Consider the following 24,407-nt stretch of genomic DNA (forward strand, 5'->3'; position numbering starts at 1 on the left):
TCGCTTCAGAGCTGTACAAAACAGGCGATGCAGCTGCCTTCGATCTCTAAGCAGCAGCATGTAATGATTTCTACTGCTCTTAAGTGGCCACAGACACCTGGAGTGGTAGCCAAACGCTAGAGCTTTCCTAAATTTTGTTCTGATACTCACCTTGGAAACTTTCTGGCTCTACGTTGGCCAGAGGGCGTGCAGCTGCTGAGCCGTGCACACCGGCTCCCGAAAGACCAGCAGCAGCACTCAGCTCTGTCCCCCTCCGGCATCTCAGCTTCTTCCTCCTGCTGGGACCAATTACCTGTGGTCAGCACCTCCTGTATCCACTGTTCTCCAAATTGTCTAAAAGAGCAGGTAAAGGGAGTGGAAATTCAATCTGAGGATGATAATTTTGAAAAAAAACAACGTTGCATGTAGTGAACTTTCTTGATCTAAGAAGTTGGCATCTGTGATAGTTTGAAAGGCACTTCAAATTTCAGTAGCAAGTTTCTGAGCGTAAGGATGTGATGGACGGCCAGGATAATATCAGGTTTAAACCACATGAAAAATTGAGAGTTTCTAACTAATAGACATTAGGAAAAATATTATGAAAGAAAACGCTTTCTTTCTGAGAAACTGAAATACTGAAAATTCTAATATATAAAACCAAAATCAAATTCAAGGATAACATTGGAAGAGACCAGGCAGCATTTTTCAGGAGTGTCCTTGGTGGTGGTTTCTGTGACACACACCATCGCCTCGGCTCGGGGGGAGAGCACGGCGCGTCTCCCGCGAGAGCTCAGGCGGGACAACGGGGCTCATAAAGAGGAAAAGGTGCCAAAGCGTCCAAGCAGCGACTCCTGGGTCACTGGCAAAGCAAATTTAAACACTAGTGGTGAGTTCATCTGAAAGAAAATTGTTTTATCAAGCCAAACAGAGATAAAACGTTCTGCTTTGTGCATGCCTACCCCAAACTAAAATGCTTTGTCGTGTTTTCCAAGCGGAAAATTGAAACGTGGAGAGAGCTTCTCTAAGTTTATGAACAGAAAACATGACTTTAGTAGAAAGGTTTTTTGCGTTGCATTTTCTGTTGAAACTGTATTTTAACAAGAAATTCCCTTTCATCTGTAATCAGAACATATTCTTTCATACCCACGATCTAAAAAGTAGGTATTTTAACCTCAAATTATGTTCAAAGTCAGCTTTCATTCATTATTTACTGAAGCAAAATTCTAAGAATTGCATTTATGTAGCTGATTAAACCGGTAGTTCTGGGAAGCAAAGTGCCATTAACTAACTCAGTGTTTTAAAAGGTTATGATAACAAAATCTTTAATCATTAAGGAATACTCTAAGATTAGAATATGACTAAAAATATGCTTTCCTTTCTTGAACAATCTAAGCAGTGGCTGGTTGCTTTTTTTATTTATACCAGCATTAGTCACTGACTCATTAATAAGAATTTTATTTGATTCTACATTAATTTTATGGTTTTCTTTCTAGCCACAGGCAGGAATTGTTTGACTGCTGGCTTCTTAATCCAAGCAAAAACAGTGGAGCTACTTAGAGAAGCATATAATATATACCACAGCGTTTCAAGCCCAGAGGACCTGAAAACTGAGTATATTGCCAGTACCCTTCAAAGAGTTCGAAATATTCTGCAGACCGAAAATAGGGATGGGAAGTAATTGCAAAGAAAGTGAATTAACATGAATCTTTGTACTATGTCTGTAAATCAGGGGTGATAAATGCAATATTCTTAATGGATTCAGAAGGATTTTAAGAAGCAAACAGTGAACAGGATTTCAGATAAGGAGTTGGCTTCATTAATAGACAGTTTTCTCTTGTGGAAAGAAATATTTGTTATCACAGAGGCTCATTTTTTATCAGTTTGGACAAGTCCTGATACTCTGTGGCATATCATGCTTGTACTGTAGACACTTTGCGTCTGCCCCGGTTCGTGCAGCACTTAATAATTAACTGGAGCGAACACGGGAGGAAGCAGAGGAAATTATTTTGCCCTGACTATGTTTATCCATCTCTTCTGCAGTCCTTCGTTGTGTGCACAGGCACCGTGTCCTCGTAGGCAGGGGGCTGTAGTGCAACTGTGCTTCGTTTTACGGTGACGTTCCCGTTGTGCCACGAGCGAGTTCGAAAGCTCTCCTCTGCCAAGAGGTACAGCAGAGCAACAGGAGAGGAGCAGCTGTCACCCATGTCCATGTCCAGCTGCTGTGGGAGCCTGTGGAAAGCGAGAGTCAGATAAATTCAATTGGACAAGCAGATGACACATTCCCTGCACTTGCTGCTGCTTCGCCTCTGAAAAACCCTAAACACTGTCGCCAGAGGGACCAACCTGCCCGGTCGCTTTACTTCCATCTCCTGCAGCAGACCTGATGTGCACTGCCACTTGCTTCTGATCTTCTTGGCTGGTTTGAATACGATAATGAGCTTGCAGGCAGGCTTCACATTTTGCTGATTGCATTTTCACTGCACTTTATTTTCTGATTATTTTGTTGTTGTTGTTTTGTCTTTTCATGCAGAAAGAAGAGAGGGTGCAGTCGTTACTTCTGATCCTCCTGTTCTTTGACTCGTTAGTAACCAAAGCCAGCGGGTGGCTGGGTGTCCTAGTCTTTTGGCAATCAGCTCCTCTACTTGTGTCAGCATTAAGGATGCGTCTCATTTCTAGATGCTGAGAAATTCGAGTCTGTAACTTAAGTGTCCATTTTAAGGAAGGGATTTTAGCAAAAATAGGCTTAGTTAATATGTGCATCACTTGCTTTCTGCAGGTTCTCAGTGGTGTATGTTCCTGGCAGCACCTTTCAGCGAGCCATGAATCAAGTACAGTGGAAGCTTTAGCATCTCAGAGATAATTTAAAGGCTGATTTGTGTTCTTGGCGTAAAGGAAACCCAGCTAAAAAAACCCTCCTGAAGTGATACATCTTGTGTCACAGCTAGCAGGCCCCGAGTGTCGCCTCTGTGCTGCATGATGAGTATCAGCCCTGCATCCTCAACCTGCCTCCTTGCCACATCCAGTCTGATTTAGATTTTCTCTATATCTTGGCTCTGATGGGCTCAGTGCAGGCACTGATGGAGAGGCTGTGTCCATGAAAGCCCATGATTTACTGTGTGTTTTACTTTGGAGAGTCTCTGCAGGGAGTCTGGGGCTTTGCATCCCACCCCTGCCTGGTGCCCGTCCCATGGAAATGGAGCACAGGACGGTGCACGGGGAGTGGGGGGATTGTGCTCTTCTCTCTGCTCTTGGTTTGTAGATGAATTGAAGGCTTCAGTCAGTGTGAGGGCAGTTTCCTAACTCCAACTCATTCTTAGTAGTTATCACTTCAGTGCTGACAGCTGCTCTGGTGGCTCAAAGCACAAAGCAGAAGCTGGTCCCTGCCCTGAGGACTTTCGTTATGGAGTGAGAAATATCCCCTGAGAACAAATGTGCTTGGTGGCCTGTGCTGCAGCAGCACTCGGGGAGCTCAGACATGCACCCTCCCATCCCTAAGCTGCCTGTTCCCCCGAGCCTGTGTGCTAAAGAGGAGGTTCATTTTCGTAGCCCAGCTCAGTTAAGCAGAGCTGAATCTGGCCCGCAGAGCGCGGCACCCCGTCCATCCCGGAGGACACACACACATCCCGGGACACCCGTGCCAGGCAGCTCCATCTCTACGCTGGTCTCTGCTGAGTGTGGAGAGCTGTAACCACACAGCACGTGGCTTCCCACGGGAAATCCTAGTACGGGACAGTAGGTCTGGGCAGTCAGAGGAGGCTTTGTGCGTTATCTATTAATTCATTCTAAAATCAAGTAAATCTGCCGATGAGCCATAGAGTTTGAATCTTTTGTAATGTTAAACCAAAAAGAAATGCCTGCTGTGGTTGGGCTGTTATCTCCTGTGCAAGGGGTCGCTGGGGCAGACTGGGGGGGGCTCTGCCCTAATGAGCCTGCTCACCCTTTGATGGGGGATTTGTGGGGAGTGGGGCTCTAAGCTATGTCCCCAGTACCTTCTGGTATCCTTTATGCTTAGAACTGTGATTTGTGTCACCTGTTCTGCTGTAGTGTAAATGGGGCACTCAGCTGGTGGTAAATTGGTCCAGAATGTGCCTCTGGGGTACAGGGGATGTAGATTTTTAGTTTTGGTGATTAGCTGTGCTCAGTCTGATTTCTGGGTTAAAACAGACCCCTTCACATCTGCCTGGGTGCCCTCATCCCACCCGCAGTGAGCGTTTCGGTAGGTTTTTGCCTCTTTAGCAGACCCTGGCAGCAACACCCTCTGTGAAGATCTGATCCCCAGCAGAGCTCTGAGATGCTCCTTTCCCACAGCTCCCACTGTGCTACTCGGGCCCGTCCGAGCGCTGCCTCCCCCGGGATCTGCACATGGCCACAGACCCTGACAGTCCAAATCAGCACATACACACGTGAAAGCTGCTTTCTTCTACTGTCGAGGGAGCCCAGAAAGTGCATAAGGAAAATGCATCTGCCTCCCTATTTCCACAGCCTTTGTGGGCTGCGGAGTAAGTGCTGGAGGTGGGTGAGCCCCGCGCAGCCCCGCCGGCTGCGGAGGGCAGACTCATGTGTGGCAAACAGGGACATCTGAGCAGGCTGGTGGAAGGAAAATGGTTTTCCTCTCCTTGTTAGAAGAAGTTTCATTAAGGAAGAGAATGGGTGCTGACCTCCACTGGAATCCAGATCTCCACTCTGGAAGCTGGTGGGTTTACCTTGATTTTATGCAAAAGCAAAATTTGACTTGCAATCTTTAGGAGGAAATTTAAAAAGCCTTCCCTTCCTGCCCTGGCTAGGTAGTGACCCGTTTACATGTGGTGGTCAGGAACCAAGGATTGTGCTGAAAAATCACAGCATGAAGGCAATGCCAATGGAGGTGTCCTCACTGTAACAGATAACACAGAAAAGAGCAGGTCTCTCCAGGGGGTAAAGGTGCATCACATCTGCATCTCCTGATGACTCTCCCAGTCCCTGGGGTCTTTTCACTGTACACAGAACTCTTCTCCTTTCTTACCTGTACTTTTCCAGACTCCAGTGATGCTTGGGCTGGATGGTCCATCCTCACCTCGGAAGGCTGCCGTGGGTTTAGAACAACGGCTCCTGTGCCATCACCCTGAAAAGGGACCCCCGTGGCTGTAAGGGGAAGGGGTTGGTGGCCACGTGCTCAGGCTCAGATCCTCAGGGCAGATTTCATCTCCCCTCGCTCCTCGTGCCAATCTAACTTCTCTTACTCGCCACTAATTTGCTCGTCTAGACATTGCCAGGTGGGGAGAAAGGTGCTGTTAATTGTGGGGAAGCCCTGTAGGCTGTTTGAAAGTCCTGGCTGTGCCATATGATTTTTGTGAGCAGAGACTTTAACCCTCCACACTATACCTGAGGCTTCCGAGGGGGATGGCCATGTTTTGGAAATCAAGATAACTCCTTTCCAGTGCCTAACGCCTTCGGGGGCAAACTAACACTGATGATCCTGCTGGCTTTCCCTGCTCATGTTCTCCGCCAGCCATTCTCTCTCCATTCCTATAATTTCTTTGACTCAACCCTCTAATCCTCCTTCTCAGCTCAAAATTTGCTCTTTTTTTTTTCTCCCCTCGATTGCTTTTTAAGGAATTGGTGCAAAGTTGGATACTAACTTTTCACCTTCCTCCCCTCCTTAGCAAGCAGCAGAACTCCTCCAAATCCAAGTCTGTTTGGGAGCAGAGGACCAGCCAGATCCGGATGCACAATTTCCGAGCCAGCTGCGAGGCGCTGTACAACGAGCTGGACCCCGAGGAGCGGGTGCGTTACGCTACCACCCTTCACATCAGGCCGGACATGAAGACTCATTTGGATCGGCCGCTGGTGGTAGAGCCGAGGGCTGAAGGGAGGAACAACATCAGCAAGCTGAGCCCCGTGGACGTGCAGGAGGTGGAGCAGACCAAAGTCAGCTCTACTGATGGGGCAGAAGCTCCACGAAAACACCACCGGCATCGGGATAAGGACAAACTGGGAGAGCAAGAGAAGGGTGATGTGACCAAGGATGAGAACGGGGAATCTGGTGCCAACAATAAGGAGGAGCGGCACAGGCAGCACAGGAGCCGCAGCAAGGAGGTGGAAGGGGGGAGTAAGGAAGGGAAAATTGATCGCAACAGGAGTCAGGAAGGGGGAAAGAGGCACCATCGCCGGGGGTCGGTGGAAGAAGGTGCCGAGAAGGAGCACCGTAGGCACCGGACTCACCGGCACTCTGCCGAGCGGCAAGGCAAGGAAGGCAATGGGACAATCAACGGGGCCAGGAGCGAGCGGCGTTCCCGACACCGGGGAGGGTCGAGGTCTGGGAACCGGGAAGGAGAGCCCGGGTCCAAGGGTGAGAACGGAGAAGAGCCTCACAGGCGGCACAGGTTCAGGAACAGGGCGCTGTCGACATATGATTCGGTGGAGAAGGAGAACGGGGAGAAGGAGGGGGAGTCTGGAGAGAAGGAGCATCGGAATCATCAGCCCAAGTAAGTGAGCGCTGCGTGGCCGGACACGTCCCTGGGACAGCTCTGGGGGCATGAGACCCCAGAAACCTTTTAGGAAATCACTTATTCCCCTCCCTATGGTGTTCCCTGTTGTTCTTCTTACACCCACACCATCTACCACCATAACCTGCAGTTCCATTTTGCTTAAATCAGGAATGACAGAGGCTCCCAAAGATGATTTTGGTCCATGCTGGCCCATGGAATAGCTCAGGTTTAAGGGAGGAAATATCCTGATGTAAATACCAACAGGTCCGTGAGGACATAACGTGGAACAGCAAATTTCACAGTCTCTGAAGGAAGTTTCTGAGGGATAGATTTTTAAATGGCATCCAGTCGTGCTTATAGCCCTTTGGTTTTCTTTTTTTTTTTTTTTTTTTTAATGGTGATGCTGTCAGCTGCATCACCAGTTGTTACAGCACGTGGCTTCTTCCATTAAGAACAATGATGTACCCCATTTGGTTTAATACTTGTGTAAGTCAAGTGAGGAAAAAAATAGTACTCATGAAGCATTTAGAGTAGTTAATAAAGAAGGATAGATTGCTTTTCAGCTTTATTAGTCTGATGGAAAAGAAATTTCACTGGGATTCTTTAGAATTGAGTTCATGTCACCGTGGAGAGCTGTGAGTGGCACTGAGATAATAATTTTCCTGTCTATATTATCTTCCTTTCAGATGGATTTCAAAACACTTTGCATACTGTTTAGTTTGATCATGGGCACAAGCTCACTTTCCTCCTCACTGAAATATAGCCGCTGCTGCAGAGGAATGCAGAAGCTATTTAGCTGCTTACAGCAACATTACAGAGTGGTTTAGGACTGGAAAAGAGAATCACTAAATTTAAATCAGGCCTCAGGAGAACATTAAACAGCAGAATGTCAGATTTCATTCAGAAACCAGCTGATGCTGGAAAGCTAATGTCACTGCCACACGCAAGTGCCGTGCGCTCTTCACTTATGAACCTCAGTTCCGAATCTCATTAAATTGAATAAAGTGACTTTCAGCAGCATGATTCCTTTTGATGTTGTGCTTGGATATGTTGGTCCAGAAGGTCTCACAGGAAAAGGTCACAGTGGTGTCTGTAAGATGTCCTGCAGTCTGTGACTTTTCTGCAAAGGACTTCCATGAAGAAAACGGTCTATGAACCCTACTAGCAAGAGGGGCAGCATCAGGGTACATGTGTTGACTGAATTCTTCTTTGGCCATGTTGAATAAAACCTGCTTTTCTACTTTAGGGAGAACCAGTGTGAGATCGAGGCTAGTGGAAGCGTGAGCGTCCCAGTGCACACCCTTCCCAGCACCTATCTACAGAAAGTGCCGGAGCAGCCAGAAGATGCTGACAACCAGAAGAACGTGACGCGGATGATCCAGCCACCTCTGGACAAAACCACCGCTGTGAACATCCCTGTCACTATCACTGCCCCGCCGGGGGAAACCACTGTCATTCCAAGTGAGTGCCTTTATCCCCTGCTTTTTGCTATGGATTTGCCAGAAAAGAGCTAACTCTACAACGAGCTCTTGCAACAGGTGGACAGGAGAACTTGTTGATGTAGGCTATACAGTTCATGCAGCCTGCAGGAACGCGAAATGTGAGGGTAAGCTGGTGGCTCTGGAAAGCACCATGTAAAGTCCCCTGGAAATGGCTCACCCAGAGCACATGCATGTGTCTTTCCATGAGGGAAAGATGCAAAGAGCAGGAAAAATAAGAAAATGCAGTAACAGAGCTGTGCAGCAAAATAAGCAGCTTCTGCAGCAAACCAGTCAAGACCCTGTGAGCACAGGAGTAGGTCCTCTGCTTTATCATCTTCCTCTGCTGCCGTGCTGCAAGCTCCCACTCCAACAGTGCTGTGCTATGGTTCCTCCAGTGTCCTGGGGGCCACACTGCCCACAGACCCCTCAGTGAAGGACAAGGGAGGCAGTGGCATTGTGTTCAAGCCCGCAGACTTCAAGTGTGGATTCACACTTCTTGGCTTGTTAGCTGACCCCGCTGTGGAGCAGCAGGTCTATCACAGCATCCAGCGTGTGACCCGGCTGGTTTGGGTTCCTGCAGGCTGTGTCGTTTTAGAGCTTCTTGCAATCCTCTGCATCTCAATTTCAGCAGATCCACCCTAGCTTGTCCTCTTCAGAGCTCTGTGCCTTGGGTCTATCAGCATAGATCTACACTGTTTTACAGATATCATTGTCCTCATGCTCTGCTGTGCAGCCAGCCAACCACCATGTGGCTCATCCCTTGAGTTTTGAGAGCTGGAAGTGCCAAGGAGAAGCAGAGTATGAAACCCAAGATGTCCACATTAGGGCACAGGGTGTCAGGACTGTGTCAGGACTCTGCTTTCCAAGAGGCACAGCTGAAAGCCAGTGGTTTCTCTACGTGCTTTTTCACTGTGTTATCAGCCACAACAACAGCGTCTTCTTTCTTCTTCTTTCTTTTTTTTCTTAAATGGTAATTTTACTATATTGCAGTACTGAGTTCCTGTCAATCACAATTTATCAGCCTCTCTCTTTCCTGACCATTTCCTGTGTATCTGGCTTGAGATACAATAAGGAGTTTATTGAACGTGTCACTCACACACAATGAAATGTCATTTAGTTGCGAAATAAAATAAAAAGTAATAAAAATCCTGCACCAAACACATTATAAGTGGGTGAGGTTTTTGGATTCTAGGTCTTGTGAATTAATAGACAAACATATATGCCTGTCTAAGTAGTGAATTTGCAGTATGAGGTATTTTCCAGTTCATATATTGGAAATTATCTTAAGTAAATTATCCTATAAACCTACTGCAAGTAAACTCATAATGGAAAGTAGGGAATGGATTTCTAACCTTTGGGAATGAGGTTCAGAACAATCTTCTAGGAGGGGATCCTGTAAGTTAAAAACCTGATGTTGAGATGGAGCTCGACACCTTTATTCATGGGGAGCTCTGCCAAAACCGGGGTGCACTATGCAGGCACAGAGCCAGGGGGTCTGAGAAGTCCCGTCCAGGTCTCTGCTCCTAACGCTGGGAAGTTCAGCAGTCTTAGCCCCAACGTTATTAAAGCTCCTCTGTGAATTTGCTCTTTTATACATTCCAAAGCCAATCGTGCTACGGATCTGTGGGAGAAGATACAGAATTATGCAGTTGGTTAGACTTACTGTCTTTTTTTCTTTCCAAGGATCCCTAGCTGATCCTCTCTCCCTAATAACTTATGATATTTGAAATGGGATTTCCATTCCCAGTTTGGCAGCTCTTGTATAAATAAGTGTAAGGTTTCTTTGTTTGTCTGCGCTGGGCATCTTCATTTCCTGGCCATTTCTGATATATTGCTCATCAGTGCAGCAGTTAAGGAGTGTAATTGCAGCGTGTATCGTACTGTAGTAAATAGCGGTGATAATAATCAAATGATTGTTCATCCCATTTAATCAACATATTCCAAGGCTGTTTGCGATCCCAGCTGCACTGTTTGCATATCCAGCTGCTGCAGGCAGCCTGCTGTGTGACGACTGCAGATACATTTTTAACTCTCTTGTTTCTGTTTCCTTAAATTTACATTTCAGTGAACAGCGTCGAATTTGAAAGTAAAGCAGAGGAGAAGAAAGACGTCGATGACTTGACGAAAAATGGGCCTAAACCAATCTTGCCTTACAGTTCCATGTTTATCCTAAGTCCTACAAATCCGTAAGTCCTCTGACTGTATAGCACCACTTATGGGTTACAGGTACTTCCAGCATGGGTGTTCAAAGCAATAACATTAGCTTGATCTTCATCTCTGCCAGTCAAACACACTGGGAAATTAAATAAAAGCTTATGTAGGCTGCGGAGCAGATGCTGCCTTTCAGCTGGGTTTTCCTGGGGAATAAATTGCCAGGATAGGGGAAAGATGATGCTGTAGGCAGACCCTTCCTAACTGCCCTGCTGGTAGTCAGGTGGGCAGTTATTTGCTCAGTTGTAGATCACTGAAGGGTGGGAGTATGGACTAGCACTGGGAGTAGACATTACCAGGAGAAGCAGGCTGGGGAGCTGGTTTTGATGTCAGCAAAATCTGTGCAGCTGAAATTCGTGCTTTTTTTCCGTACCAGTTCCCTCGCGTCACTGAGAACTTTGAACTTCTGGGAAAACGTGAACATTTTTCATTTGCCAAGGCTGAGGATACAGCCTGTGGGATCTGTGGGGATTACAGCGCTCCTTCCGCTTCAGGCATCTCTGCCTCATGGGGAGCTTTGTACTCAAAGCCTGTAAATACCCACCGTGTCGCTCGGAAGGGCTGCAGGACAAGACAAGAGCAGCAGGGGTTGTAATAAGTGTAGCATGAAGGCCTGTGAGTCATTTCAAGCAGTGACTTAGGGCAATGGAGGGCGTTTGAAACTTCCACCAACACAGAAGTCTGCAAGGAGAAGATGCGATCGTTTCTCTCTGGCTCAGGTGGACTAGCAGCTGCAGAACCTAGATGTTGCTCTCTGAGGTTGCACTCTGCATGCTCAGATACCTAAGGTGAATTCAAGCCCTTCCTTTGGCAACCCAATTCCAGAGAAGAATGAGCGCTCACACACCTCCTGCTGCTCAGGACTGTGACATCCTGGCTGCCCGTGCAGGTGGTGGAAAAAAACGGGCTGCTCCATGCTCTCATCTTTGACATCAGAGATGCATCTGAGGTGGAAGCCATGGTCTGGCCCCCCTGGGCAGTAGGCAGGTGGAATAATTTCTTTGAACACAAGTGCCAGCTGCATAGTTCAGGCTACAGCCCTGCATGCTCCACAATGGTACAACTATGAACACAGAAGGAATTCATCAGTAGGAGAAGTTAGAGACTCTCTCTCCATGCCAGCTGTTAGAGAGGGAGAATGACCCCAAACTGCTGCTAATCTAATCTCCAAAGGACCTGAAATGAAGACTCAATACATGCCCCTTCTGTCTCAAACCCACGAGACAGACACGTGTGTTTCCCCTTCGCCTTCTCCAGCCACCTGCAAGGTAGACCTCAGCACACTTTAGGATGACTGAGCTGAAAGCCCAGAAAGTTTTCGCTTTTCAGAATACTGTGATAGAATTGTGCTATTTCAAGTAAGGCAACATTTCCCTTGAATTCATGCAAAAGGCAGCTAAGGGAAGTAGAGCATTAGATGAGGTGCAGTCATAGTATAATTATACTTTCTAGGTCAAATTTAGATTATGGAGCTTGGCCCCTGCCTGGTTGGATAAGGAAACAGTATTTCCCTAGTATTTCATGGCTTAAGTGTGTTTGTTGTGGAGTGACCACCAAAAATGAGTGTTAGCTGCAAAATGTCTGCTAAGGCAGCATTGCAGAGTGGGAAGTTAGGTGGTCCCACGCCCGGAAGGGTCTGAGCTGAGGAGTGGACTGGGCAGACAGAGGAGGAGGAAGACTTTTTTTGTTTCATGCCTATGCTTGTCTTCTCTCACCTCATCCTACAGTTATGACCTTCTGAGCCTCATAGTCCAGGATTTGGGATGTTGTTTCAGTCGTCTTGTGGTTTTCTCCAGCACACACACCCCATCCCCCAAAAGCTGTACTAAGAGACCATTAAAAAACCCAAAGTTCACTGGGAGAGATGTATTATAGCACAGAGCCAATGAGAAATAACAAGACAAAGACCAAACTCTAGGAATGTCAGCAACTTGTTTTTCTTCCTCTGGGCAAGATGCAGCCCCAGCTGGATCCCCTCAGGTGTTTTGGCTGGTGCTAACTTCTCAAGAGGGATCTTTCTGCTTTGTGGGATATGAAGGTTTTCACCACATCTATTACTACCTCCCTCCCTTCCAAGCCCCACTGGGGATGCATGACCCGGGTGCTACTAGTGGGCAAAACAGTTGTGAGAAGCATAAATTAAATGTATTAGTTTCCAAGTACCACCACCCTCTTGAAGTGGACATGCATTTAAAATGATTTCCCAAGCACCACTGGCAGTTTACAAATGCTCCCCACCAGTTATGAATGATGGAGATCTGAAAATAGGGACTTGCTATTTCTTTGATGAATTGAGTTTGATGCAAGAATTACGGTTACAAATGTTATTGAAAATGTTGCCTTTCACTTGTATGGATTCATGGAGCACATAGATGATAATCTTCTTCTGTCAGATTGGTACGCAGACTTAAGGGATCCACAAAAGCACTTTTCTTTATGTTATTTTGTATCAAATCTGTTTCCTTGGTATTTGTAACTCTTCTTCATTCTGAATCCATTAGCAATCCAGAGAAAAGGAATTTATAAGTAGCTGTGAAAAATAAATTCTAATTCTAACTGTTCAGTTATTTGCTTAGAGAAAATGTGATATAGTAACTGAATTACATTCCCAGATAACAAGATTGGTGGTGAGTTACACATATAATTCAATTCTCAGGCAGAACCAAAGTCCTTTATTCAGCTGACAAATGTGGTGCAAATGTAGAGTTCTCTGTGCAGATAAGTATTTGTGAATTGTGGTCAGCTAGAGTTATTAGCTGAAATTTTGACTAGTTTTGCATTGCTCAGAAATTGAAGCATTTGTCAATTTTCTTGGACACAATTTGTGAAGAAGAAGATTAGGTTAAAGTAATCAAGTATATTACTGTGAAGTATTTGTGCAGCTTAGAAAGTATATCTTGGAATAAAGTGCAGGCAGAGGTACTTGGCAAGAGAGATATTGGTAGAAGTAATACTCATAGTTATGAAGCCAGTTTCAGCTAAGAGTCTCAAAGTGCATAGCATATATCTCAATTTTAAAGGGATTAGTTGATATTAAAAGGATTTCAAACCTAGTTTCGAACTCACAGGACTTGAGCCTGTGACTTCAAAGTGAAAAGGATGGGGGAGTATGTAAACATAATTTGTAGAATTGAGCCTGAATGCTTGAAAGCTCTCAATGCCCTTTTGATAGATGTCATTGCTTTGCAGAGAGGGTGGACAGCAGTGCAGAGATGTTAAATGTTTTACTTTAAATCTCACCACAGGTCTATTATAAACTAGAGTTTAAAGCCGTTGATCCTGTTTTTCATTTTCTAAACGTTATTGCAATAGGAATCCTAAAGGTGATGTTCCTGATGAACATTGTCCTTCTGCCAGTCTTTCATACCACTGTGCTGCCTTGCAGCACCCGCAGTAGCCCTCCTGTGTGCTTCTGTTTGCAGAATCCGGCGCCTGTTCCACTACATCGTCAATCTGCGCTATTTCGAGATGGTCATCCTCATAGTTATAGCCCTCAGCAGCATCGCCCTGGCTGCAGAAGACCCTGTCCAAGCCGAGTCACCGAGGAATGATGTGAGTACCAACCAACATGGCCAGCATGTTCTGCTTCTCCCAGCGGTTATACACATGACACATCCATTCCCATGACATGTTTTTCCCAAAGGATAATACAGTGCACTGGCAAATGAAAAACTGGAGCTTTCTTTAATAACATACTCAAGTTAGCTTGTTCCACTATCAAAATGCTCGCAATTTCTGTCCTTTTCTGCTGCTTCAACCACATCCAAGTTTGAGAACTGGGAAATGGCTGTTTGTTTGGCTGGTGTGACTTACATGGAAGAAGCCTAAAAAGCTGCTTCCACACCACTCAGCAGTGGGAAGGGCTTCCCCAGTCACGAGCCAGGGCTGACATTGTCCTAAGATCCCCTAGATCTTAGACAGCCTGAGGAATTAAAACCAGATATGGCTTTTTATCTTGGTGGGGCATGGTAGAAATCTCCTGGAATTAGTAGAAAAACTAATTGTCCATGGATGTCAAACCAAACTCAGAGACTTCATAGATGGGTGCTGTCACAAGCAGAAGTAGGAGTGTGCCACCTGTCACAGGAGAGCGTGGAGCCCAGGAGCGTTCGTGCAGCAGATAGCTGGGTGTCTTTTTCCAAGCACGTTCACATGAGGATGTTGGCACAGAGCTGGTTACAGTTCCATGGACAACTGGGAGTCTACAGAAGTGAAGATTAAGTGTAGAAATTGCAAGATGCCCGATTTTTGGACTTTCCAGTGCATATAGTTGCAGTATGTGGATATCATGTGATATTTATATTGATTTTACATATACCCATTCACTAGATATAATCATATGAATGTGAATAGGTGCATCCCATCCACAGAATTACGTTAAAGCTTAGGAGATCTATAGATATTTGAATGGATATTTACCAGCATGTATACTGAGGAGTCTGTGTTCATCCACCCCTTAAGCGGATTAAGGAGCTGAACTGCTTCAGGGCACAAGTCAGCAGACCAGGACAGAGCAGAATTGTCTGGCCTGGCCTCCTGGTTCTGAATCTGAGCAGTATTTGCTTTTTCCAGAGGAGGATCCACAAATCCCTATATCAGTAATGAGCTGAAGTAGCTACGAGCAATCTCTCTTCCTCATCCTTAATAACTGTGGAATCAGTTTTACAAAAAGGATTTTATCACTCCTTTACTCTCCTGAGGTCTTTAATAATACTGTCGTCAGCTATAGCAGAAGAGAAACCCAGGCTGCTACGCAGATTCTGGCAAATAAGCTCTTTAGGAAAGGATGTTCAAATACTTGGATTTGAAATTTTCCTTTTGTCTTGCTGAACCTGCCGGGTACACAGGGGCACTGAAGCAACCCATGGACATGCGTACTGCGGTCTGGCAAGGACTGGAAAAAATACTACTGTTTAAATCAGATGATTCAACTTTGTGCCTAGACTGTTTGAAAGCCTCCCATGAGATGATGTTTATCCAGTGTAGCAAACAGACCATTGCCAGAACAGACTTATAACTCTTTGCTCTTTTGCTGATCACTTCAGTCTCCCCTAATACACATTTCTCTTTCCAATTTAGGCTCTGAAATACTTGGATTATATATTTACAGGCGTCTTTACCTTCGAGATGGTCATCAAGGTAAGATATTTTCCAAGCAGAAATGTTCACCTCCCATTTCAGATTTACGCTTGTCTACTTCTGGAAAGCTGGAGAAAGGAGGGTGAGGTATGACAGGGCTTCCCGGGGCACCTGGAGAGTTGGTGATGATGGAAACTCAGGAACAGCACTCAGGAGCAGCCAGTGCACCACAGATGTCTTTCTGTAGTGGCTCTCCTTTAATCTCACATTTGATGGAGGAAAATAAGGATATCTTTAGTAGCTGCGGTTGTCTAAGAGGATAAGAAGTGTGGGTGCCTGATGCAGAAACGTCTGTGCATGACTAAGGACACAGGAGCTCATAGACCTTCCTGAGACATGTCTGATTCTTCCCTTTTCCTTTGATGCTGATCAGGAATATTAATAGCAACTGATTCTTGATTTCTCATGTTTCCCAAAGCTGAGGGTTTATCTTTTTACTTTACTCAACAGGGTAATGAGCTTTGCTAAAAGTGTGGGGCAGTAACTTTCCAGAAAGCATAATTCTAGTAAAGTCAGGATTTATTCTTGGAGTAATGGTGGAGTTAGTGCTTACTGTCAGAGCAAGATGCAAAAGAGATGCAGAATAAAATAACAGATTTTTCCCTTGTTTGTTCAGAAGAAGGATTTGAAGCTATGTGAGGAAAGCAGCCTTACGTGGGCAGCTGTAGAGCTCTCAGAAAAGCAGATAAAAACGTCTAGCGTGTGCGTTGAGACTCAACTCTAGATCTTTAGCAGCACTGTCAGGAGAGACTGTTTTGTGCAGAAGCAAGCCAGGCTCCTACGCTCAGCAGCATCTTTCAGCAAGTGCTCTGTTGCGTTTGGCTGTGGGTCTTCCCATCCCTTCTTTGCGTTTTATTGTGTAATATCCTGCGCCAGTTGTTAATTCCTTTTAATCTGGTAGGGTTGGGGTAGAATAAAATTAAACTATTGGGATGTTTCACACACAGACTGCTGTTCCCATACATTAATGCATGTCTGTGCAAATTATCCTGTGTAGCAGTGAGTACTTTTGTCTCTTGTGCTTTTGGTTATGGTTTGTTGGCTTCAACTTCGGTTTTGACAAAGCTCTCTGGACCTGTTAGAGATGGGCAGCTTGACTAAGCCTCTAAATGTTACCCTGCTGCTGTGAAGCCCTGAAGAAGAGTTTGTGGAGGGTCATTCGGTCAAGGACATTCCTCTGTACCTCCGCAGTGTTGATGTGGTACTTGTTTTATTAAAATTCTTTCTTTTGATGTGTTTCCTCTGAAGATGATTGACCTGGGGCTTTTACTCCACCCTGGCTCCTACTTCCGTGACCTGTGGAATATCCTGGACTTCATTGTGGTCAGTGGGGCCTTGGTGGCCTTTGCCTTCTCGTAAGTACATTTTCCTTAACATCCCAGTTTCTAGGAAATAAGCTGCAGAGGCAGAGCCCTAGCACAGAGCTAGTAGAAGTGTACTGTTTGTGGCTCCATTTCTCAGGGAAATGTTCAGTTTCTGCCCTTTACCATCTCATACCTGGGGGGCAGAAAAAAAAAAGATCCCTAAATTTACGTTGCAGAATCTCTTGACAATTCTCCCAGCTTTAGAGTGAGTCCATTCACTGTTTTTCAAGCACTGAACCAAGATTTTTGTGACCCACTGGCCAACTTCTTTTCAAGGACACCCTATAACAGTTTGTGGCAGTCTTCTGTCTTCAGGCAATTGCTTTAAAATTTGTTCTTACTATGAACAAATAGTTAATGAAATCAGCTGGTAGCTCAGTGAACTCTTTACAAAACTTCATTTCTAGAGTCATGGATGTATCTGGTTCATATACCTCTGGTGTTTCTCTCTCTTTTCCCTCTCTCCTTCAGGGTACTTGCATTTCCAGAGAGTTTCACTTCTAAGGCTAATTGCTCCCTCCTTCAATCACTGCTCCCTGTTTATGACATTAAATGATGTTCCATGTGCTTCTTTAACGTCATGGAGGATTTTGAGCAACAGACGCAGAGGAATTGCTTTTTAAAAATGAAGATTACCTTTAGTTTGAGCATTTTTCTCAGAAAAGATCAGAGGAAGAGCAATGCAGGTTCTTCCGAATTTGGGGACCTCAGGGTTGAGTGGTGGAAAGAAATTTTCCGCCTGCAGTTCTGGACCGCAGAATAATTGTATTGCAATTGTTTTCCTGAGAAATTCTAGATGACCTGGAAACAGGCTACAGGACTTGGCCAGTTTAATCTTCTGCTAAATTAGCCTTGAGTAATTACAGTGACCATTTAGCAGCCCATGCCCAAGCTCCACTCACCTGTTTGTTGACACGATGATTAGAGAAGGTGAAGAAATTAGCAGTGGTTTATTTGCTAATGAGAAGAAGCCTTCACCTTTGTGGAGGAACCGCAGAAGCGTGCCTTGTATATCGTAGGCTGACAGCAATTTTCAGGCAGCCAGCCGTAGCCGTTGCTCCTCTTACGTGCTCTGCTGATGAAAAATACTGCCATGTCCCTCACAGCATAAAAAGTTACTGGGACGTTTCTGGTAAGGTTGGCCTGGGATATTTCTCAGGAGTTTTTCATTTTCCAAGGTGTCAAAATTCCTTTCACATCACGCTGCGAGAGGTGTATTTTAGATCTTCTATTCTTCACAGCAAATTCTGGATGGAAACATCTGAGCTAATTTGACCATGGAGCGGTTGAACAGAAGGAGATGGGATTGACATTGTTGGTATGATTTTTGAGCCAGTTGGAGTCACATTTTTTCCCCTTTTTCCAAATAGGTTGTATTAAAGATAGAACAGGGAAAATGCATCTTAAGACATACACACAAATTCTTTAATCCTATACGTCTGTTTTTTTTGTCAACTGTGACCAGAGCCTTCCTGTAAATGATTATATGATCAAGCTACATCATTTACCATCCTTCAGTGGAGATGACAGTGGCAATTTTTTGAGGTCTGGGCTTTCTGTGCCCTATCCTACACTGAAGAATTGTTTTGACCTTGGAGCAAGTCATGCCCAATACAGGTTTTTCAAAGGGACACTACCCTCCTCTCTTCAAAGACTTCATCACTATTCCTTAGAAATTTGCTTTTCAGAGGAATTGAGTGCTCTGTTGTAAGCAAGGCTGTCAGCTGGCCTGGTGAATCTCTTGCTTACCTAAAATTTGGCATGCAAAACCAGGTTGCTTTTTAAGCTTGACTAGGCATGTGTGTGTGGCTTAGTTTCCCTGCATACATATTACATAACATCTTTCAGAACTGGATGTGGTCAGTCTGAGTGAAGCAAAAACTTACTACAACTTACTAAAAAGAGTAAAATTATATTAGTAACAAGTATTAATTTGCAAAACGATGTTACTCAAGTCTGTGGTTCACTGAGAATTTCCCTTTTCCATCAAGGATTCAAACTTTCAAGGCAGGCTGGGAGAAGGGGTGTTTTGTGAGCCCTTCAGAGCAGCTCAGTGTGCTGTGAGAACAAACGTCAGGGTCTGCCTTTAAAACATCTTCCCTTTGAACAAGATTTTTCTTTTGGACAAGTTGTGGATGAAAACGAATAATTTTTAATCCTTCTGAGTCTTTTTGTGCTCAGGTTTTCTATTGCTCGCATTGGGCCAGGAATATCTAACAGCACCTCGTCAGCCTCTAAATAAATTACTTGTACATCCCCTGACTGTGCTTCATAATAGCGTGCCCCAAGCTGCTTCTGTTTCATATGCTCTTTGAGCAAGTAGTGAGCAGGGATTTACAGAAGGCAAATGCATAAAACCTACCTGCCTATTTACTGTCTCGGAGATTAAAGACAGTCGAAACCTATTTCTGCGACTTGGAAAAATTTGAATTTCTTCTGTGATTTTTGTTTTGACTGCAACCTCTGCTACATGTCCGTGTTTGAGCTGGCGGTGAGAGTGCTGACATCCAGTTTGGAGAATACTTGCAGTATCTCTGGTCTAATCTGAGAGCAGGAAAGCCAGTCATTCGTAGGAGATAACTTGCTCTCCGTTCCTGCCAGCCCAGTTATGAATACTAACAAGTCTCAGACTGTTCAGATGAAAATTGGATAGATAGTCATGTCCTTAGCTCATCCGAGTTCTTTGGTTAAGCCAGACGGACGCACTGAGCCTGCTGAATTTTTATAATCCAGAAAAAGGAGCTTTTGGAGAATAAACTGGGTAATCTTCATTTTTTTTTTAGTGTTTTTTTTTTCAAGCAAACACTGCAGTCCTGTCACTCACCATCAGTGTCACTGTGAAGATGTGTTTAACATGGCTGTTACCAGTTTCTGTTTGCTAGAATATATGATTGCCACTCAGTTGGGTGTGATTTAATTCTCATGTGTGTTCTTGACCTTGTTGGTGTCCAGGGAAGGTGATGTGAATCAACTTCTTGGTGAATAGACACATCACTAAAAGCCTGGGAAAAATGGATCTCCCTGAAATGCTTCCATCTGGAATATTGCAACAGCCTATGTTTGTTTAGGCATATGAGATGGTATCAGTCATTGCTGCGAGGTTCATAAAATCCATCTCAGCCTCTCAAACCAGCTATCAGCCTACTTTTTGCCTGTAGCTTTTTAGAAGCTATAGTATGCTTGACTGTAGTTTAGAAAAAAACAACCACAACAAAAAAAAAACCACAAAAAACCAACACACTTTAAAGCAAGGCCCGCAGTGAGATGTAGAGACATTAATAATACTGATGATGATAAAATAATGTCTTCCATTTAGCAATATATTTCAAAGAGAAATCCCTTTCTTGTTCTAGAGATAAATACGCCACGAATGTAGAGATTTGGTTTAGTCTTTAGGGTAAGGAGAAGTAGAGGAACTTACAGCAAGTTGGTAAATGTCATTGAAATGCATCAGCCCCAGGTGTAACATCTTTTCATTCAACAGAAGTAGCTGATGACTGGCAGCAAAAAGATTACATTTTTACATTTTCAACAACAGAAAGGTGGCTCAAACGCACAGAAATTCACACTTCTCTCTGAAAAAGCAAACAGGATTTGCCAAACAATCAAAGTTATTCCCTCCAAAGTGTCAGGAGGAGGGTGAAGGTAATTTGCCCCGTGTGCTCGTCAGCTGAAGGGCTGCTGCCCCACGGGGGATGTGTGGGTATGTGCCACATTGCCAGTCTGCTGCTTCCTTGCTTGTTTATTTTTATGAACGTTGAGTTGGTGGGTGTGGGACAGGGGATGGGATTATCTGCCAGCACATACCTGTATGTGCATGGGGTGCACTGTACAGCCTTATGTTTCTGTTTGTCATTGACTCTGCTCTTTCTTTGTCTTCTTCTGCTGGAATCTCTCTCTAGGAGTTTCATGGGGTAATACGTTATTCCTGTCTCTTGCTGCACTGTTATGCCTGTCAAACGTGTGTACACACACTCGCCACTGTAGAAACTAACCATGTGACACCCATTGCATCGACTCCTTTGTCCCTTTATTGCTCATTATTCAGTGAAATGTATTTTCCCTTAACAGTCATCATTCATCTTAATTTTCTTTAAGCAGAGAATAGAATCATAAACTCATAGAGTGGTTTGGGTTGGAAGGGACCTTAAAGATCATCCAGTTCCAACGCCGCTGCCGTGGGCAGGGACACCCTCCACTAGAAAGCCAAGTAGACCAGAGAGTCAGAAACTGTGATAAGCAGATATAATTCATAGATTCATAGATTTCTAGGTTGGAAAAGACCTTAGAGATCATCGAGTCCAACCATCCCTAATCCCCATTAAACCATATCCCTAAGCAGTTCATCCACCCTATTCTTAAACACATCCAGGGATGGGGACTCAACCACCTCCCTGGGCAGCCTATTCCAGTGGCTGACAACCCTTTCAGAGAATTGTACCAAAAAGACTTGAAGGGACTACTTAGGGGTACATCGTTAATGTGTGAGTTGCAAGTCGTGCAAATCTTAATAGTTAGGTTTAAAGAAGCAGTTTTATTCTCATTCAGAGGGTTGCACCTCTCAACTACATTAGCAGTGCTGGAAGCTTCAGGGCTGATTTTGTGCAGTGTGGGCAATGCGACCCAGCTGGGATTGAGGCTGTCAGCCTCTGGCATTGGTGAAAAGTCCTTGGCATCAGCACAAGAGCATAGAGAGGTTGGCGGGGCGATTTGTAAAGGAGGAGGGAGCAAAAGTTGTGTGTAACCACCTGCAAGGAGGTGGCAGTTTTGTTGTCGGTGCGGTGAGGCTCAGCTTTGCTTCGGGGATGGAGCGGGAGGCAGAGCTGCATCGTCTCGTGCCGCAGCTCCAGCAGGGCAGGAGCTCGGGGGGCTCCTCCGCAGCAGACAACCCAGAGCTGCAAGGAAAAGGATGGCAAGAGAGGAGTTTGGTGTGATCCAGGAAACTGGGTACTCATTTCTTTCTCCTGTCTAGGAAACCAGCTCCTTTAGACCCTGGAAAAGGGTGGCTTTGTGCTTGGGCAGAGTTGTGTGACCTCGTTTACTTTTCAGTGGAGGAATTCACTTTCTGCCTTGGGGATTTCAGGCAATCGCAGCAGGAGGTGGCTCCACCCTGCTCTGAATATTTGATGACATGACTCTGAGGTCCACGTTCCATGAAATGAGAGCTGCTGGCAGGAGCTATAGAAACAAGAAGCTTCCATTTTAAAGAACTATTAATTTTTTAGAGAATCTTTTATTTATTAAAGGAAAAAAAAGGCCACGCAAAGCTCTTTTAAAATATTTTTAATGTTTTAAATAAACGAGAAACAAACTGCCCCAGAAAAAAACAGAACTGCCCTAGTGCATCCAGAATTGACCTAATGATTTTTATTCTTTTTTTTTTATTGAGATGGTGGTTTTTCTTTCTTTTTGAGTCACTGGGCTTCTGTTTGCTGTCTGTCTTTATCCCACTTGCTTTTTGCAGCTCTTTTGAATCTTGTAGCTGTTATTCCGCAGTCACCTAAGATCTTACCCTTCCATAACGATTTATTTTTGTTGTGAGAAATATTCTGGTCAAATGTGTGCTTGTGTACACCTTTTGACTGAATCCTAATTCCATCTGGACCATTTATTTTGTGGGACATCTGGCTTTGTGCTAGAGGGGTGTAAAAACCAATATTGGCAGAGGGGGTTCTTAAAAGCACTGACAACAACCCTTAAGGTTTTATTTGAAACACTTGGAGAAGATCCATTTAATTAAAATGCAATTTGCATCACCCTGGTTCAGAGTACCAGTCCGTTGGAAAAGCTTTCTCCCACTGCAAGAGCTTTACTGTGACAAGAAATAAGTATGATTTTTTAGGATTCTCTATATGTCTTAGATCATAAATCCCATTAACATTTAATCGGCTCACGCTCCTTGTTTGCTTAGCTTCCTGGAAGGAAAAAAAATAAAATAAATCAACCCTTCTTAGCATCCTTCGTTCAGGCAGAAGGAATTTTGTGAAGCTTCACCTCCGAGCTCTCAGTGCAGCCACCCACACACCTCCCCATGCGAGGGAGAACCAGCTTTTTCTCCCACAGATCCTGGAGGAAGGATTTGCTCTGCTCCACCTGTTCTCTTGGCCCCAGTAGGTCCAGTTAACCTTCCTAGAAATGTAAAGTCCATTGAGATTGTTGCATCAGGCTTGGAGCCAGCCCTGTGAGACCTGAGCTGGATCCTTCAGCATAGGAAATAGGGTTTAGGACTGGAATCAGGAGCACTGGAAGGCACCACGCAGAAATATTCTGGGGTTTTACTTGAACTCAGCTGAGGACTTTGGAGGCTCATAGTTCAGTTGCAACCTGCCGGTGGCTGTGCTGCTGAGCTGGGCTGTGTGTGTTCATCTGCTAACCAGAAACATGGCCAGAAATAATTGAGAGCTGAATATAATTTTGGGCCAAGGTATCTCACCTTTTTTTTCCTCCTACTGCCACAACCACGTGTCCCTCAACCTTCTCACCTTCGCTCTTCTCTCACCTTTGCTTTCCTCAGCTCCTGCCTGTTCATCCCATTCTGTCCTGCCTCCCTCACCCAGTTAAACACCAAACAGCTGGGAAATATGGAGCAACCCAAGTGATTTCCTTGGCCTTTCAGAGTGGAGAGGGCAGAGGGAACAGGAGGGGCAGCCAAGGTGATGGACATGTGCTGGGTAACCATTAGCCATGGGGATGAGCTGACGTGGCCAAGCCAGGTGGTATCTCCTTCCCAATAACCTAATTCCCCTTCTACTCCCCTCCTGTCACTGTGCTCCTCAAGAGGCTGAACAAATCGATTTGCATCCAGGGCATTGCTAAAGATCAGACAAATCTACCTGGGGAGTTTGGCTGGTTGAGCTGCAGGCTGTGGTGACAAGGCTGCAGTGACAGTGGCAGGATTGTTGATTGCTGGGAGCTGGTGATTTGAAAGCAACTATGTAAAGCCAAACGTGGGCCAGATCTTCAGTTATGCTAAAACCTAAAGAGAAAACAAGTAAAAGCCATGTTGGCAGTGTCTGCTTCATCCAGACCAGATTAAAAGGTCTCTAATGAGAATCAAAACTGATTTATTTTAAATATATAATAGTTCTTCTGTGGTGTTGCATCAGTCCTGTAATTCCATGAGTATTACCTCAACCACCTGGATTTACAGCCGTGCCAGCAGCCAGGATCCATGTGTGGCTGGTTAAAACAGCTCTAAAGAAGCCCTGAAAGATGAGATTGGGAGAGGACAGGTAAATCTCCGTCCTGTTCCCCCTCTCCTCCATTTCTGTTAAATCATGTGCAAAGTCAACTTGTGTTCAACGTGTAAGTCATTGGGATACAACCCACGGCCCTCTAAAAATTCCTTGTGTCTCACTGCTTATTTCATTTCAGTGACTGGTAATTGGAGAAAGGGACTGGAGATGAGACAGGAATGTGTGTTTCTAGGTTGCAGATTCCAGTCCGGTGTCAGTATTGAGTAGTACAGCATCAGTATTGAGTTATTAGTCTTTTAGAAGCGAACAGATTGCAAAATGGCAGTTCCCGAGGCTGAGCAAGGTCAGCCAGCCATGAAGGCGAATGGTTTCCTCCCCTCTTGGGGCTTATCCCTTACCGTGGTGCGCAGGGCTGGCTGCTAGCAGGAGGTGGGGGAAGCTTTGCAGTCCCCTACCCACCCATACTTCTTCTGGGTCCCTCAGGTTACTTGTGTTTCGATCGCTTTCCTTTTGGAGAAGAGAAATGTTTAGCAAACTGGAAGATCGTAGAATAGGTGTGTCAGCATCTGC

General features: G+C 45.0%; 1 protein-coding gene across 2 annotated transcripts in view; it reads left to right on the forward strand.

Moving 5' to 3' along the window:
• Positions 1 to 24,407, forward strand: part of CACNA1B (calcium voltage-gated channel subunit alpha1 B) — a 302,801-nt gene that overhangs the window by 216,682 nt on the left and 61,712 nt on the right. For both annotated transcript variants that reach the window (XM_086625007.1, XM_086625008.1), the window contains exons 21-26: positions 5,622 to 6,443; positions 7,693 to 7,907; positions 9,993 to 10,113; positions 13,561 to 13,690; positions 15,218 to 15,277; positions 16,526 to 16,632. In XM_086625007.1, coding sequence (XP_086481133.1) covers positions 5,622 to 6,443; positions 7,693 to 7,907; positions 9,993 to 10,113; positions 13,561 to 13,690; positions 15,218 to 15,277; positions 16,526 to 16,632 — 1,455 coding nt within the window. The remainder of the gene's footprint in view (positions 1 to 5,621; positions 6,444 to 7,692; positions 7,908 to 9,992; positions 10,114 to 13,560; positions 13,691 to 15,217; positions 15,278 to 16,525; positions 16,633 to 24,407) is intronic.

This window comes from Tauraco erythrolophus, chromosome 22 (assembly GCF_009769465.1).
Source record: "Tauraco erythrolophus isolate bTauEry1 chromosome 22, bTauEry1.pri, whole genome shotgun sequence".
Lineage (NCBI taxonomy): Eukaryota > Metazoa > Chordata > Aves > Musophagiformes > Musophagidae > Tauraco > Tauraco erythrolophus.